Below are 19324 nucleotides of genomic sequence, written 5' to 3'. Positions count from 1 at the left end.
TATACTCTCTGATGAATGTAGTTAATAAAGACTATGCTCCGTATGAAACAAATTGTTCATACCATAACTACAATACTAGAGGTAAAGATGATCTACATGTTGAACTAAAAAATTTAACGCTTGTACAGAAGGGAGTAAAGTCTGCTGCTATAAAGACTTTTAATGCATTGCCTAATTATATTAAATGAACAAGAGAAAATGAAATGCTGTTCAAAGGTATGTTAAAAAAATACTTGCTTGACCATCAACTGTACTCATTAGATGAATTCTTTTCCAGTAGTAATGCCCTCCCTTAATAATAGATGTATTTAGTCTCTTAGTTATTAGATGGATGATACAATATTATGTTAAGGTTATAGTGGTAATGTTATAGTTATAATGTTATATTGAGAATTGCTATACTAGTTAAATGACAGCTAGTAAATGAGAAAAAGTTATACTTATTAATATCTATATCATTGTATTATATTACTATTCTGTAGCATTAATTGTATTTGTACAATTGTATTGACATGTTCCACATCCAGGCGAATCACTCGCATGTACGGATCTATGGAATATGCATACCAAATAAAAACAAATAAATAAATAAATCATGAATCTCATGACCAGCACAATGTCCCAAGTGAATGGAAAAAACTCCTGCTGATGTGAACAGAACAGACCCTCAAAAATACAGACCAATATTCTTAACTTCTGCAGAATTCTTGAGGAGATTCTGAGTTCAGGTATAATAAACTACCTTGATATAGAAAAGCTTCTGTCCATACCTCAGCATGGATTTAGAAAACATTGATCATTTGAAACTGTCCTTGCCATATACTCACACGATAGCCTGTGAACCATGGAGGGAGGGTAGCAGGCAGATTCCATATTGCTAGTGAAGTATTCTTCACTCAGAATACTTCCAAAAGATCACAAACGGATGTAATTAAACTCTGTTTATTCGAGCAAGTAAACTTTAAAAACAAACAGTCTGCTGTTTCTGATGCAGTAAAACAAAAGAAAATAATTGTTTTCCAGAAATTCTTCTTAGTAATGTGGAGGAAAAGTTTGTCACAAGTAGTTGTTCTTCAATGAAATGAAGATAGACTCTTGAGAGCATAGGTTATATTCTCTTGACCATTGAAAAGTCTCTCTTGGAAACAAAGTACATAATCAGAGTTCTATCTTGTGAGCAGCATGACTTTTCCATAGCACAGAACACTTAGGCTAAGAGCACTGATCGCTGGAGTACAGCTGTGATGTCCAAATGGTAAGGAAACATCAGTTGCTGGCTGGAATTGACAGAACTGGTTCTAGCTGGCTCCATGTGGGTGGAAATACTCACATGGTGGAAGGTTACAATTTTGCTATTGGCTACTGAAATAGAATGAGTATGAAAGGTCAGTAGTAGAGAAGGTGAATGGCGGATTACAGTTTATTGGGATGATTCTAGGAAAGTATAACTCACCCATAAGGAAGACGGTATAGAATGCTAGAGTGACCCATTCCTGAGTACCACTTGAGTGTTTGGGATTCCCGTTCGGTTGTATTAAAGAAAGACTGCAAAGCAGTTCAGAAACTGCTGCTAGATTTGTTAGTGAAAGGTTCAGTCAACATGCAAGTATTATGTAGAAGCTTTGTGAACTCAAATGGGAATCCTTGGAGAGGAGACATGTTTCTTTTCACAGTATACTATTGAGAAAGACTGTAGAACATATGTTTTGTGTAAGGACCATGAAGACAAGATAAGAGAAATTAGGGCTCCTACTGAGGTGTATGGATGGTCATTTTTCCCTCACTCCATTGCAAGTGGAACAGAAATGAGAATGATTAATAGTGGTGCAAGGCACCCTCCACCATGCACAATGTACTGCTTGCAGAGATGTAAATCAGTTATTGAAACACCCTTCAATAAATCCATTAATCCATTAAAAAAAATCGGTTTTATGTAATTCTATCCATGTAAACTCAGTTCTGTTGCATATTTTTGCAAAGAAATTTCTGACTAATATTTACATACGATTCATGTAAGGAATTTTTTACTTGCTTTATTTTTTATGCACAGGCACTGAAAGAACTCATATCAAAAGGTGGCAATCCAAATGCAAAGGGCTATAATAATGAGCCACTGCTGTTACATGCAGCTGGCTGTAATAAAGTGGAAGTTGTCAGATATCTTCTGAATGATCTCCATGTTCCAATTGAAATCCGTGACAAGCATGGACATACGGCTCTTTTGACTGCAGCATCACACGGAGCCTTGGAAGTGAGTTGCATCAATAATGTTGTACATCATAGTCTGTTAGAGCTCTCTGTTTCTTACTTTAGTATTTTCAGCAGCCACATTTTGTTAGTCACCATAACTACATATACAAGGTAATTTAAATTTTGTGGGCAAAAATATTGCTGACTAAAATAAATCATTATTTTTTAAATTTGCTACATTGAATGTGTAGTTATAAGAGTTTTAATAGTAATGTTTTATTTATCCAGTGCCAGTTTTCATTACCATGTTAAATATTTCATTTTAATATAAAGATCCTAGTTTATTGGTGAATTGAGCCTTGCATGAGACCAAGTAAATGTCTCATATTTCATTTATTTGGTCCATTTGATTCATTAAATAGTGTATTGAATATAAGAGAAGTCAAATTTGAGAAAAAAGAAGGCAGAGAGAGAGAGAGAGAGAGAGAGAGAGAGAGAGAGAGAAGGAAGGGGAGAGAGAGAGAGAGAGAACACTATCTGAATTTAACCATAATTACATATTCCATTTACAAGGCTGCTATTTATAATTTAATTTTTTTTTTTTTACTGAGTAAAAACACTGTTCCACCAGAAATGACTTAAGGTTGTATTTAAACATACTCTTATGTTCAGCTCACTAGATAAGCTGTTGAATAATTCAACTGTTATATGTGAAACACTTTCCTAATGCAAAACTGTTTGACACTGAGATTAGATTAGATTAGATTTTAGATTAGATTTACTTTCATTCCAATTGATCCGTAGTGAGACACTTGGATATTAGTGATGTTTCTTGTGTTGTGGCTAAGGATATACTTATTTTATTTAAAAACAAAGATGATGTGACTTACCATACGAAAGCGCCGGCAGGTCGAAAGAAACACAAACAGACATCATACATACACACAAAATTCTAGCTTTCGCAACCAACGGTTGCTTCGTCAGGAAAGAGGGAAGGAGAGGGAAAGACGAAAGGATGTGGGTTTTAAAGGAGAGGGTAAGGAGTCATTCCAATCCCGGTAGCGGAAAGACTTACCTTAGGGGGGAAAAAAAGGACGGGTATACACTCGCACACACACACATATCCATCCGCACATACACAGACACAAGCAGACATTTGTAAAGACAAAGAGTTTGGGCAGAGATGTCAGTCGAGGCGGAAGTAAAGAGGCAAAGATGTTGTTGAAAGACAGGTGAGGTATGAGCGGCGGCAACTTGAAATTAGCGGAGGTTGAGGTCTGGCAGATAACGAGAAGAGAGGATATACTGAAGGGCAAGTTCCCATCTCCGGAGTTCTGACAGGTTGGTGTTAGTGGGAAGTATCCAGATAACCCGGACGGTGTAACTCTGTGCCAAGATGTGTTGGCCGTGCACCAAGGCATGTTTAGCCACAGGGTGATCCTCATTACCAACAAACACTGTCTGCCTGTGTCCATTAATGCGAATGGACAGTTTGTTGCTGGTCATTCCCACATAGAAAGCTTCACAGTGTAGGCAGGTCAGTTGGTAAATCACGTGGGTGCTTTCACACGTGGCTCTGCCTTTGATCGTGTACTCCTTCTGGGTTACAGGACTGGAGTAGGTGGTGGTGGGAGGGTGCATTGGACAGGTTTTACACCGGGGGCGGTTACAAGGGTAGGGGCCAGAGGGTAGGGAAGGTGATTTGGGTATTTCATAGGGATGAACTAAGAGGTTACGAAGGTTAGGTGCACAGCGGAAAGACACTCTTGGTGGAGTGGGGAGGATTTCATGAAGGATGGATCTCATTTCAGGGCAGGATTTGAGGAAGTCGTATCCCTGCTGGAGAGCCACATTCAGAGTCTGCTCCAGTCCCGGAAAGTATCCTGTCACAATTGGGGCACTTTTGTGGTTCTTCTGTGGGAGGTTCTGGGTTTGAGGGGATGAAGAAGTGGCTCTGGTTATTTGCTTCTGTACCAGGTCAGGAAGGTAGTTGCGGGATGTGAAAGCTGCTCTCAGGTTGTTGGTGTAATGGTTCAGGGATTCCGGACTGGAGCAGATTCGTTTGCCACGAAGACCTAGGCTGTAGGGAAGAGACCGTTTGATGTGGAATGGGTGGCAGCTGTCATAATGGAGGTACTGTTGCTTGTTGGTGGGTCTGATGTGGACGGACGTGTGAAGCTGGCCATTGGACACCATGTGAAATTTCAATGTCATCACACTGAGGTTTACAAGTAGCAATGTTTCCAAGAAGTGTTTCTGCAACACACACTATTTGCGTATGTTCACTACAATCTACAGAGCTATTGTCATGACTAAGCACGTCAAACTGTTTGTTAGTGGAATATTGTGGGTCTGTTTAATATTTCAGTACACATATTACACTTCCATATTTTTGTGAAGATCTCATTTCCTTATTCGGGGTGCACTCAGCCTCATAATGCCAATTGAGGAGCTACTTGACCGAATAGTAGCGGCTCCGGTCACAGAAAGCCATCATAATGACTGGGTGAGCAGTGTGCTGACCATACGCCCCTCCTATCTGCATTCTTAGCTGAGGATGACACGGCAGTCAGATGGTCCCGATGGGCCACTTGTGGCCTGAAGATGGAGTGCTTTCATTTCCTTTCAATGAGGAGTCTGCCTTTGCACATTGAAAGTGAAATTTTGCCTCACACTTTGCACACACAATACCACTTTTAGCGATTCACCAGATCACTGCTTCTTTTGTTTTCACATTTAATGTTTTGTTGTTTGAATTTGTTGCATTTATAATTTCAAGCATGTAACTCTTCTAAAAGTGTTACATGAATTTCAACTTTGCAGTCCTTCTTCATTAATGTTTTGCCAAGACCATTTTCATTACATCTTTCAGAACACAATAGTTTCTGTCTTGACTTTACACTTTAACATGTGAAATGGCACACAGTATTCCAATTTATACATTACTCACTTTACACCATGCATCTTGTGGTAGCAAAGTTCTGATGTCAGCTCTTGCAACTTATACAGTGATGTACTTGTCCCATGTGTTATTTCATTTTCACAATTTTCACAAGTTTTTCCTTACATTCTTTATTTAAATGTTTGTATTTCTTGTTAAATGCAATTAGAAAGATACTGATCCTTTATCGAGGAGAGATCTGCAACTTTATGTTTCCTTTTTTGTAGGTTGAATATAGTTTGCACATATTCTGCATCTGATCCACAAAAATTCTTCCATAGTCAGCTATTGAATGTACATATCAAAAAGTGTTGAACATTGCACTATAATGATAGAATGACAGTGAACTGACATGCTAAGGAAATTTTCTGCAGTAAAGCCAGAGTATAGAGCAGTGTTCATTCCATTCTGACAGTCAACATTCATCCCCAAAAAGTTTGTGTTTGTGACATATTGTATGAAACTATTATCTAAATTCATTTTAAAACATTGTTTTTCCTCTTTTCAGTGAAATCTATGGTGTTGACTGGTACTTAAGCATGTGCTGACTAAATGTAAATTGGCTCTAGTCTTGTCTTTGTTTTCTCCCACGCAAGTGTTGCTGTTTTGTCAGTGACTAAAAGATTTATATAATCATAAAAGAAAATGTTTTGCCTGTGTCTAATGTTCTATTGAGAGTTACTGATATATTAATGTACATCAGTAACTTTCTGTACATTAATATAACAGCAACTCTCTGGATAAAGTGAGAAAACTCTTTCTTTGCTGATTGGCTCTAAGGTGCCAAATTTTGAAATTGATTGATTTTGGACTTGATAAATGTTTTGCTAAAAAACATATTTTATCATTTGTATTTCTTTATATTACATTAACTTTAAGTGGGATCAGATTAAAACTTTTAATGTTGCATCATGGAATCACTGTAACAAATATGTGTGGAAAGACCTTGCGCATGATTGTAGTTTGGGGGATTTTCTTGGGGGTGAGGGGTGCTTGGTGTTCAGATCCTGTTTGAGCTAGGAACATGGAGTAAAAAGTTTACGGTTTAGCCTGGACCAGCAGCAATTTGTATAGCTATATGAACATCCGTCCTACTGTAGCTATGTTACAGTACAGTAAGCTAGGTTTGAACAATGAATTGCCCCCAACACCCAGGTAAACTGTGCATATCAGTTAACTCCTTTTGCAAAAGATTTTAATTGGGCTGAAGTTAATGCTCAGCTAATGGCACCATTGTGTGTGCACAATTTGGGTTTTACATGCTAAAGCAATCACCCATTTTCAGATTTTATGTGCAAAAACAGTCACACTTAAATAATCCAGACTAAAGAAAGACTGATGGTTCAGCTTTAGTCCACTGGTTTCTCTGACCTTGGTCTAAGGTAACTTTTAACTGTTTGAAGAAAATCTTATTTTGTTTCAATTTTCTGGGAGATTTATGGAGCGCACCATGCATATACTGTAATCATGTATGTATAAGGTCAGACTTTGCATGAAGGTAGACAAATGGATAAACTCAAAATGAAATTTTTTTATCCATAATATTTATCCATAGTCAGATGTAGAGATGATGTTTTGAAACATATTCTTGTCACTTAGGTGCTGCAGTTCCTGATCTCAGCTGGTGCCAATATACTGGCTACAAATGCCTTGGAGGAGACAGCACTGCATCTCTCTGCGCGCACTGAGTCAGTGGAGACCTTCAAGTTCCTCCAGCAGTCAGGAATTCCCATGGATGCTGTGGATATTCGAGGCAGAACTTTTCTCCATCATGCAGCTGAATTTTCATTTCCAAAGATGGTGGAATGCATCTTACAAGGGGGCTGGCTGCCTGTTGACTGCCTAGACAAGAATGGACAAACACCACTGATGTTGACAGCAGACTTCCCACGGAATGAGGTACATTGCTATTGTTATCCATCTGCAGTTAATCACTGTATATATACATTTCACTAATAGTGATGTGTGTGTTATGTTTACTTTGTAATACATTTTATTTTACTCTCATAATGCCATGTTTGATATTTCTAGGGTTTCTCCCACTTTGTTGTTCAAATAATTGAATCTAGAAACGCATAGGTGTACTTTCATTGTGAGTTTTTGTTGATTGATGAGATCTGTCTATTGTAACTAATCAAATAATAATTAATGCTCTTATTTCTGCCAAGATTTACTCTAGAGTAAAATGTATTGAATCTTTTCATCTTTTTCCTTTCAGTCCAGAGAAAGTACTCTCTTGTAGACTTCTATTTCATACATGTCTTTCTGCTAATAATATTAATAATAATATTAATATAATAGAGGGAAACTTTCCACATGTGAAAAATATATCTAAAAACAAAGATGATGTAACTTACCAAACGAAAGCATTGGTATGTTGATAGAGACACTAACAAACACAAACGCACACACAATATTCAAGCTTTCGCAACCCACAGAGAGGGAAAGACGAAAGGATATGGGTTTTAAGGGAGAGGGTAAGGAGTCATTCCAATCCCGGGAGCAGAAAGACTTACCTTAAGGGGAAAAAGGGCCAGGTATACACTCGCACACACACACATATCCATCCGTACATATACAGACACAAGCAGACATATGTAAAGGCAAATAATAATAATAATAATAATAATAAAATTTTCAGTTATTTATTTATTTGATAGTAAATCATTAATTAAGTAAACTTACTTTCTAAACACATATGTAGAAGTGATTGTGTCAGAATGAAAATTCATTCAAGAAAACTAACACATTACAAGACTAAACTGCTGACCAGTACCTGCCTTCAAGAGGCAAAAAATGTAATAGCTTTGAAAACTAGGTTAATATTGTCACTTCTGTAATTGTTTTTAGCAGTGCTACATATTTTGCTTCCACATTATAGTCATTCATTTTGAGGTGATCAGCAACATGTAACTGTTTGCCAGAGGAAACTATTCAGCTTAAGTCACTTAAGGCATACCATCCTTTTTCTTTCATAAGCAGTTTGAGATATCAAAATGATGTTTTCAGCAAATGATAATAACCTAAGGGGCAGGTACTTTTGTTGTGTGATGAAGAATGTTAACTCTTGTATTCATTGAGATATTGAAGCATGTATAATTTTTTAAATAGAATGACATACTTTTTTTAATGACATCCTTGAATATATGCTTGTTAATTTTAACCTTGAAACTCTTCACAAGAGAATCCAAGAAATATTCCAAAATTGAAAGGCAAAGAAACTCACACCAGGTCAAGTCATTGTATCAAGCCTTTGAGCTATTTACTTATCTGCACTGCAAAACTAGCAGAACCTGTGTTGACTTTTGGCAGGTCATTTCATCTTCAACTTTCCTTGCACACAGACAGTAAACCAATAAGGAGAAGTTAGATATGTTGTTTTTATATGACAAATGTCAAAGAAATGCTGGAAAAACTGGATGGCAGAAGGAGGACGTGCATCTTGATCATCGCTGTCCATCATCTCTGCACAAACAAAAATCAAAGTGCACTCAGTGGAAAATTATGTACATGTTAACTACCTAAACATTTTACATGAATATCATTTATCTGATTGTGAGGAAGAGGTGGAACAACTGTTACACTACAGATCCCCCACTCACAATGATCAATGATGTCATGTAAAATAACTTACTTAACTAATTATAATCCCTCTATAACCTTCAACTTTTGATGAATTATTATCATTACCAAAATTAATGTCTCATGACACTGAATTCAATTTCATTTCTCTACACAACATAATGTGTACCATCATTCATGTTAAGACAGTCATTTTTAATTAATAATCACCTGGTTTACCAAGGGTAAGTATCATAGTTTCCTTTTCCATTTTTGAATAATTATATATCATACTAAGTTTGATTTACAAAAAAAGTATCACATCCCTTTAATAGGAGGGTTGAATGAAAAATAATGCCTCCACTTTCATTAATTGGGTTTGGATGGGAAAATTTTAATAAATCAAATGCAGAAATAATCCTTAGAATATGATCTATAATTAGCAATATTCACTTTTCCACATAATCACCAGCCAATTTGATACATTTTTGCCAACGGTAAACCAGTTTTCTGAAGCCGTCACGGAAATAGTCAACACTGTTTCCGCAACCACAGTCTCATAGTTATCTCAGTTTCTTCATCAGAAGTATAATGATGCCCCTGCAGATTGTCTTTCATTATCAAGACAGACTGAAGTCAGATAGTGCTAAATCTGGACTGTATGGAGGATGCTGTACAATGGTGAAATTCAGACTCTGAAGTTCTGCTGTGGTCGCACGTGAAGTGTGTGGTTTGGCATTGTCATGCTGCAGGAAAATATTTCCCCTTTCCTTTTGGACCTTTGTTAGCCATCGTTTCAGAGTTTGCAGCATTGTCATGTAAAGCGCTGAATTTATTGTCGTTCCACGATCAAGGAAATCAACATCGATAACACCATCTGCATCCCAGATCACTGTAGTCATGATTTTTCCAGCTGAGGGAATTATGTTGGACTTGTTTAAGATCTTCTCACCTTCTACCAGCCCCTACAGAGGAAACACTTTTCACCACCTATCAACCCATTCAACCATGCCTATCTGACTTTATCCAAAACCAATGCTGAACATTACCTTTCTCAATTTATTCCTCCATTTAACCATGATCCATCCTGAATGCTCCCAAAAAATATCCTCTGTTTGATTTTCAGAATTTCCTAATCTCAAACTTAACTAACCATTATTCCCCAAACACTTCAATGTTGGAGCAAATCTCACATCCACAGAAAGAACCACAATCTACCACCGGAAACCTGATCTAGACCTTAAAATCCTATCTGCCAACAAATGTTCCAACACTATGGTTATTAACTGCTGGATTACCTGGAGGAGGGACTCCACCAGCTGTCAGACATGTCCATTTACAAACTGTGCCACAGGAGCCCCATTTTAGAAATCTAGCAAGATCTCCAGTCCATCCGCAAATCAACAGGTCTGTCACAGGACTTCTCCCATGAGTCAGTTTCCTTCCTCAACCCCACCACTCCCTTCTCCCTTCTACTTGCCTCCTAAAGTACATAAATCCAACAGTCCAGGAGACCCATTGTGTCTGGTTGCTGCACCCCACAAAGAGACTCTTTGTCCTTGTGGACCAACACCTGCAGCCTCTTACCCATAATGTACCCTCCAATATAAAAGAAACTAACTGTTTCATCTACCAATTATTCAGAGATCATGTTCCTTTACCACCTGACACCCTGCTTGTCACTGTTGATGTCAGCTTCTTCTACACTAGCATCCTCAATGCCCACGGCCTTACCGGTGGGCACACACATGATGCCACCATTCTATGCCAACTCATTCTTGGACTATCTAGAGCAATTCTTCCCCATCAGCCAGACTCCCAAATCCCCCTCATGGTTCAGATTCATTGAAGACATCTTCAAGGACTGGACCAACGGTGAGGATACCCTATCCAATTTCCCCCATAACCTCAACATCTTCTTCCCCATTTGTTCACGTGATCCTTCTCAGCCCAGTATGGCACCTTCCTCAGTGCTGATCTGCATCTTGAGAATGGCTCCATCAGTACCTCTCTTTGCATCAAGCCTACCAACTACAAGCAGTACCTCCACTTCTACAGCACCCACCCACTCCACACCAAGAAGTACCTACCATAGAGCCTATCCACCCATGGTTGTCACATCTGCAGTGATGAGTAGTCTCTCTCCAAATACATCAAGGCTCTCATTAGCCTCCCTCCCAGAAACAGATTGTCTGTGTCATGTTTCTCCAGTCATCTATCACCACCCACACATTCACTGCACAGCCACAAAGAAGCATCCCTTATGGCTCAGTACCACCTACCACTGATGCAACTAAATCACTTTCTATGCTAGAGTTTTGAATACCTTTGGTTGTGGTATGAAATGATGAATTGAGAAATATCCTCACCACCATCCGTAGCACAGTAGTATTCTGTCATCCAACCTAAACTCTGTCCAAACAGGTCTTTGAAGACCTAATGGCACTGACAGCCACCTTGTCATCCTCAGCCTACAGGCATCACTGGATCCAGATACGGAAGTGTGTGAGGTCAGCACACCACTCTTGCAGCTGATGTCAGTTTTCGTGACCACAGCTGCTACTTCTCAATCAAGAAACTCCTTCATTTGGCTCACAAGGGATGAGTGGACCTCGCTTGCCAACAGTGCTCAGCAGACCACACGTTCACCCATCCAAGTACAGTGCTTAACTTTGGTGGCAGGAACCAGTGTACCACTGTGGCAAGGCCATTGGCTTCTGTCACCCACCCAACCTACACATCTTCTGTTCCATCAAATGCAGAGTCACCTTATAATTCTCACCCTCCAACCAAGAAGAAGAGTTACATTGGTAAGGGAAATTATTTGAGAATGTAGATATGTGAACTCAATTGACCACTGCCAGGATAACAGGCACACAATTACTAATTCACAACTCAGTAAATATAGTTATTATGGCCCATTAAATTTTATTCACACTTGGGCATCAGATTTTTAATGAAATAATAGCTGCAGGCTCAGAAAAAAAATTGTTACAATTAGTAGGTATCTGGATGAGATGCATAAAATGGTTGATAATTGTCCATCAGCAAGCCATTAGTCTGGAGAGCATTACAAGTACTTACAGAAACTGGTAGCTTTGCTTGGTCAACTGTGAAAATGGTAATTATTACTTTTAAAATAACACACGTAACCATTTCCAATTAATGTAATTATTATTAACTAAGCAGTGACCAAGGCAGAAGAGAGTAAAAATAGCTGCAAAAGAAGAAGAAAGGAATGTCTCACATCAAGTGATGAACAACTTACAAATATTCAGAGATAAAATTTTATTTATATCACAGTTACTGATGTAAAAAAGGTCATTTACTTACGGATTCCTAATACCATTCATAATAAAAAAAATACTCATGTTCAGAAAAAAACAGTACATTTTGAATGATGAGAGACAGGATGTTCATATTCACAAGATGTGTACATTAGTATGTTGTGCAGAAATGATTAGAATTTCAGTCACCTTGGTTTCAGCATATGCCCTGTTGCCAATAGGCACATGAACCACCATGGGCCCTGATGATTTGTTCCAAGCATGATGGCACTGGCTAGTATAAGGTGTGAATGGCTTTCTGTGGTGTAGTCATTCATGCTCCATTCACCTTGATCCAAAGCTCATCTGTGATGGTTGGCATTGGGTCACAGCACTGCACCTGTCATTTCACCATATCTCACACATTTTTGATTGGTGACAAGTCTGTGATCTGGCAGGCCAGAGCAAAAGGCTGACATCCTGTGACACCAAGAAGGTGCATGTTCATGTAGCTACATGTGGTCATGCATTGTCTTGCTGAGAAATGGTGTCTGGGGTGTTGTGCATAAAGAGTGTGGGTACAAGTCGCAGGATGTCATTCATGTAGGTCACACTGTCCACAGTACCCTGGACATGCACCAACTGTGATTTGTGGTTGTGCCCAATAGCACCCCAAATTGTAATGTCATCAGTTGGTGCTGTATGCCTTGTGCAAATGCAGTCACTGTGATAACATCCCCCAAGCTTCAGTGAAACAAAATGCAGCCATCATTTTCAAAGAAATAGAACCTGGATTCATACAAAAACACTATCTGTTGCCATTCCTGCCCACAGTGACATCATTTCATACACCAATGCCATCTAGCATGCTTCTGCACATTTGTTAAAGGTAGGCAGAGAAGTGGATAGTGTACACGTAACACATGCCATAATAAACAGTGATGGGCTGTCACCCCTGATAGCATACAATGTGGTTCACTGTTGTGCCAAAGTTAAGGAGGATGCAGACCTGTCATACAATGCCATTCGGATGAGCTGTCGCTCTTCTCTGGGGGAGGTCTGGGTAGTGCGACGTACCCATCTCATCGTGTTCTACAGCCTTCCTTGGACCACTCTACACACATCCATTGTACTGCCAAAAGACTTCATCCCACATGATCAGCATTTCCCCAGATGGATGCATCACATTCTCTCATGCCAAAAATGCACCCTCTTTCAAACTCACTGAGGAGATAGTGCAGTTCACACATGCATCTGTGAAGCATCCTGCATGTCTGCTCATGTCACATTGATCCTGTACCTTTAGTTTATTGTGACAACAAGAGCTGTAGGCACATTTTATAGTAGGTGGTGTTGCAGCACGATATTGATGTTGACCTTGAACCAACGGGTCGACATGGTTCAAATGCCAATCATTTCTGCAGAACGTACTAATGTACGTGTTCTGTTAATATGAACATCCTATCTCTAGTCATTCAAGGTGTATATAGGTTGATGCATTATTTCAACCTGTGAAAGCAGTCATGCAATTTACCAACTTATCTGTGACTAATGTGTTGCCTTCTATATGAGCATAACCATTAACAAGCTATCTGTCTGCTGCCAGAATGTGGCCAGGAGACAACTGGACTTCCCACTTGACAAATAAGCTGCCCAACACAATGTGCTGGAACAGTTTGTCAAGGTTGCTTCACCCCCTGTGCCATCTTGATTCTTCCCCCTAAAACCAGCTTTTCTGAACTGCACATGTGGGAACACTTCCTACAACAAACCCTTTGTTCCTGCAGTTCCCTCAGCCTCAACCTTTACTAGTCTTTGTCCTTCACCTGGACATCCCCTTCCATGCTCTCACTCCGTCCCTACACATGCCTTCTAAAATGTTATAACATCTGCATAGTCCTTTCCCCTTCTCTACTTGTCTCCTCTCACCTCGCCCCCCCCTTACACACACACACACACACACACACACACACACACATTACCTCTCTAGCACAGCAACTCAATGCTTCAACTAGCAACCCATTTTTCCCCTACCATGTCTCTACACACTCCCACATGCTGCACATGCATCTTCCCCCCACCCCTAACCTACTATCCTTCCCTCTTCCCAATCCACACCACTTCCACACCCTCACCAACTGCTGCAGCAGACATCATTACTCCCTTCAGTGTGTGTGTGTGTGTGTGTGTGTGTGTGTGTGTGTGTGTGTGTGTGTCAGTGAGTGAGAGAGAGAGAGAGTTATGGATGTTTGAATGTGTCTGTGTTTTATTTCATTAATAGCTGATGAAGGACTTAGTCTGGTAGCTTATAATAGTTACTGGTCTGTTTCCCATTTGTCTGTCTCCCACTCAGTGCCTCCTCTATGTGATGAGTAGAAATATATTCTTTTTATATTATTGATAATTGTTAATATTATTTATTTAAAATAGACTACAAAAGATTTACAATGCTTAGCTTATCAGAGATACACTCAGTGCAACATAGTACCAACCACATTTAGTTTTAGCAGTCCTTAGATTCCATTGCACTTGCATAACAACGATATGAAAATTCACAATATAGGAGTATGACAATTCACTTTGTATTTTTCTTTCCTCCAAAGAAAAATATAAAACTGAGTATTGAATTACACATGGATTTAATCTTCTGCACTTCAGTTTTTTCAAGCAGCATCTCAAGTTGGACCCTCTCCCATGACTTGGTTAGCAAATTAGCTCACTGGTTGGACTTATTAAAGTGCTCTAATACAAGGTCCCCATCCAAAAATGTTTCCCTGACGTAGAAGTGACAGACTTCTTTATCCTTCGATTTTGAACGATATGTTGGGTTTTTAAGACAGCTTAATTGTAGTTGCATTGTTAACATAGAGCATATGAAGACTGACTTGTTTCTAAATTCCAATCAGTTGATACAACAACATTTTTGGCCAGACGAACTCTTTTGCTCTTTGACTTGCTGATACTATTTCTGCTTCCATAGAGCATGTTGTCACAGTCGCCTGATACAGCTTTATGGCTAAGAGTTGCAATGACGTCTGTCGTTAAATGTCTTCTGTCCTTATCAAAAGCATAATTGGCATGAACAAACCTTTAAACCTTCTTTTTTCTTGTAAGTAATTCCATAATCCATCGTATTCTTCAAGGGGTCAGCTTTGTTGCTATGGATTTGGCAATGTTAGTGTCAGAGGGTGTCCAGATGCCCTTCCTGTCACCACCTCATAACCTCCGCCCCGGGATGGAATTAGTGTACCCCAGCTGTTGAAATAATGTGAACATTTTTAAAATGTCTGCAAGTTGTGTAACTGAAGTGGGACATGGGGACCAGCCCAGTATTCACCTAGTGGGACTGAAAACCACCTAATAACCACATCAGGCTGGCCGGCACACCAGCTCTCGTCATTAAACCACCGGGCGGATTTGATCCAGGACCGCCGCGCCTACCCGAGTCTAGGAAGCAGCACATTAATGCCCTCAGCTAACCTGGCAGGTCCAAGCTTTCATCATTAAATCTATGAAATATTTGTCCCAAAAATGTGGTGCTGTTTGAGACTATACAGACAAAATTCAGTAAACATACACATCCAGTATCTTCTTCAATATCTTCAGGTTGTTCCATGATTACATCTTCTTCAAGTGTATCATTTAGAAAAGTTCTTTTGATATCAAACTGCTTGAACATAATGTCCTCTGGTGCAGCCACTGCCAACAGGGTTCAAATACTATTATAAATTGCAACACAGCGAATATTTCTTCAGATTCAGTTCCCTGCTTCTGTATGAGTCCTTTGGCCGTAAGTCTACCCTTGAAGTGAACTTTCCCATTTGATGCAGTTTCCTTGTGTAAGATTCATCAATTCTGCAAACTCTGTGCACCACTTGGATGCTCAACTAATACCCAAGTGTTATTCTCTTTCAGGGGCTTCACTTCTTATGAATGTCCTCCAGCCACTGATTTTCATTGCTAGACCACAAAATATCTGTATCCGAGTTGGATCCTTGTCCCTGATGAGTTCCAGCCATGTACATACAATTTCCACCAGTCAACCATTCTGGTTTCTTCTTTTTGGGTTTCCTTTTTCATTCCTTACTTAAATCTTGACTACCTCCAGAATTTGGTGTCATATAAGTATCTTCTTCCTCTTCACTTATCCTTTTGTACCCTTGTCATGGCTGACATTTTCTTCTCCCTTTTCCCTTCAGAAGTCTGATTAGATTTACTCTGTCAAACAGTTTCACCATGAGCAGATTCAAATTCAGTAATGCTGGTGTGCAGATTGCATTCAACTTCAGCCTTAATTTTACATTGTGATTTAATACAACTTTCCTCTGATACAGAATCAAGACTCCATACCCAACCAGTAGTCAATGCACAGTCTTGTCATCAAACATTGAACACAAATTCTTGTTCACATGCTCATAACATGCTGTTCCAAAGATTCTTTGGTGACTCAGGTTGATCACGGTTTTCAATAGAGGATTTCCCAATGTGATTCAATAGGTATATAAGAGTATTGCATGCTTCTACCCACAGTTCTCTTGGCAATTTTCTAGGGTTCAAACTATAATGAGCACACTGCACAACAGTGCATTTTTCTCCTTCTGCAATACATTTTTGCTGTGGTGTGTAGGATGAAGTAATGCAGTGCTCTATGCCTCTGTTTGCCAACTATTCCAATACTTTCTTGTTATCCATCTTCTTTCCTCTTTCACACATAAATTGTTTGATACCATTACTGTCATAGCCTCATTTAAGAACTGTTGCAGAATGGTCTTGTCTTCACTCTTCTGCTTCAGAAAGAAAATGTTTCAAAACTTGCTGAAATCATCTTTAAATCATACACAGTAGCGAGCTTTAATGAGAGACTCTGTAGACATAGATCCACTTATGTAGGCATGGATTTGTATACCAGTAACCATTAGTTGAGTCATTCAATAACTGAAAGGTAACCAATGAATTTTTCCCAGTGCATATACATTGCATAATTCTTCTTTGCACCTATTCACATGATATTTATCTGCTTAAAATGCTTTTCATGTTGTTGAGAACTAATTCTCTCATGGTAAACTTGTATCATGACTGACAATGTCACCAAATTCACTTGAACTGGTCGTGCTTGTTTAACGACACATATGTCTAGAAGACAAAGATCACTGCTGACTTTACTAGTTATCATTATTTCCCCAGTCACTTTGTCTTCATTTTTGACAGTTTTGTTATCAAGTCGCATGGAAATATTTTCTTGTGCAGCCACTTTTTTGGAGAACAAGTGAGCACTTGCTTCAGCAACATAAAGCACATCTTTCAATTTGATATTTTTTCTGGCATTTGAATTTCACAGTTCCCTGTCCATGAGTCAACATGCTTTCACAGATTTTCCCAAATTAAACCTTATCAGGAACAATGAATTTTGTACATCATACAAAATATTGTTTATTCTCAGTGATATGATATGTGACACCACTGCCACAGTGCCAAATGCTGACTTCTACACAGTTATTGGCTGAGTTATTAAAAACATATGACAAAAATGCAACATTCTTTTCAGACTAATTGATGTGAATGGTATTAACAGTCTTTTCATTGGACACTCTGTTGCCCAATGGCCTACATGCCCACATTTATGACTAGGAAATTTTCGTTTTGAATTTTCAAGATTTGCAAGATGTGGACACATAGGATGTTGCTGGATGATCAAATGGACCAAAAAATCAATGTTTCAAGAACTCATGGAGGAGACAAGGTTGTCCAGTACTGGCTTCCAGTGATTACTGCAGTTCTTTGGTCATATAGTTCAACAATGGAGGATAACATGGAGAAGATGATAATGCAAGGCAATGTCGAAGGGAAAAGGTTGCAGGGGAGACCACTGAGATGATGGATAGACCATAAAAAGGAGAGGACACACAAACATGAGGCCAGCTGCTCTAAGATAGAGAATATCAAGAAAAATTGAGTCACACTGGTAAGAGGATTGTGTGACAGGTCACCAACTTTCTGCTATGAATTAGCTAAATTTTCTTCTTAGAGGCACTGCGTGCAACAATCATAGTTCATTCAAATGTATTTTGGTTACATAATCCTGTTGTGCCCAATTTTTCAATCAAATGGTTCACACTTTGATTTTTGGTTTGAATAATGACCCATTGGTCTTTAAACTTGTCATATTCTTCATCTAGTCTGTGTAAAATTCAACCATTTCAAATTAATTTTAGTGTGGATAAAATTCAAAAATTTAGAATTCTTTTGGACAAAACATTTTTCTCATGCTTCTACAATTCATTGTTCAAATCCATGAAAAGCTTCTGCAAGATCAGAATGTGTGTGCTGATGCCCCTCTGTCATCATTTTGAATTTATTCATCATGTTTGATCATTGTGCATTGCTGCATTCAAATTGTGCATGTAACTTACCTAAAATTTCTCTTTTGTGGGTGCACGCCAACATGAGCTCAGCAACAGATTTTCCTAGTGCACTTTCTGATAAAATTGCCACTTTGGACTTGCTTTTCAAACCATTGCTGATGTGCCACTGTTACTTCTGTGATTGCACCTTCCACCAATTCAGAACACTTGTACATACCATTAAGAATGTCTTGAAGTGCACACACTTGTAACAGCATCCACACATGCCATTTCCATTTTGCCCAGTCTTCAAGTGTTTGAGTTTATCCACCTGTACTTTGTAGTCACCAACACTGGTTGGCATTTTCATCAAACTCAAAAGCAATGGACAATTAAATGTTATTTTACAAAAATTTATTCATGAGCAAAGGTAAATACTTTGCAGCTGTTCACATGAGGCTTGAGCCCATAACCTGCTATGATTATTTATTTGAAACAGAGTACAAAAGATCTACAAAGATTATTTCCTGAGAGACACACTCATGACAACACAATACCACAGTTTAACACATACAGTAGTGACACTCACTGCTGTAAAAGTTGTTACCTTTAGAGATGGAGCAACTCCAGCACCTGTAGCAGTGAGACTTAGTTAACAAGATAGTTATTATATTTTTTCATTCCAAGCGTTAGTAAATGATCAAGAAACATGAATGGTCACGAAATAAATGTAAAAACAGCCAAATCTCACTGATTTAGTGACATAAGCAACAACTTATACACTATGTGATCAAAAGTACCTGGACATCCCCAAAAACATTTGTTTTTCATATTAGGTGCATTGCGCTGCCACCTACTGCCACGTACTCCATATCAGGGACTTCAGTAGTCATTAGACACTGTGAGAGAGCACAGTGGGGCACTCCGCGGAACTCAAGGATTTTGAACATGGCCAGGTGATTGGGTGTCACTTGTATCTGTGGTTGAGATTTCCACACTCCCAAACATTCACTCTTTCCGATGTG

General features: G+C 38.9%; 1 protein-coding gene across 1 annotated transcript in view; it reads left to right on the top strand.

Annotated features, from left to right (window-relative positions):
• The window catches only part of LOC124551018 (serine/threonine-protein phosphatase 6 regulatory ankyrin repeat subunit C-like), a 404623-nt gene that overhangs the window by 100567 nt on the left and 284732 nt on the right, over nucleotides 1–19324 (top strand). The window contains exons 3-4 of the mRNA XM_047125868.1: nucleotides 2051–2251; nucleotides 6731–7030. Of these exons, the coding sequence (XP_046981824.1) occupies nucleotides 2051–2251; nucleotides 6731–7030 (501 nt within the window). The remainder of the gene's footprint in view (nucleotides 1–2050; nucleotides 2252–6730; nucleotides 7031–19324) is intronic.

The sequence above is a fragment of the Schistocerca americana genome, chromosome 1 (assembly GCF_021461395.2).
Source record: "Schistocerca americana isolate TAMUIC-IGC-003095 chromosome 1, iqSchAmer2.1, whole genome shotgun sequence".
In the NCBI taxonomy this organism is placed as follows: domain Eukaryota; kingdom Metazoa; phylum Arthropoda; class Insecta; order Orthoptera; family Acrididae; genus Schistocerca; species Schistocerca americana.
This window is presented reverse-complemented; position numbering and strand designations above follow the sequence as displayed.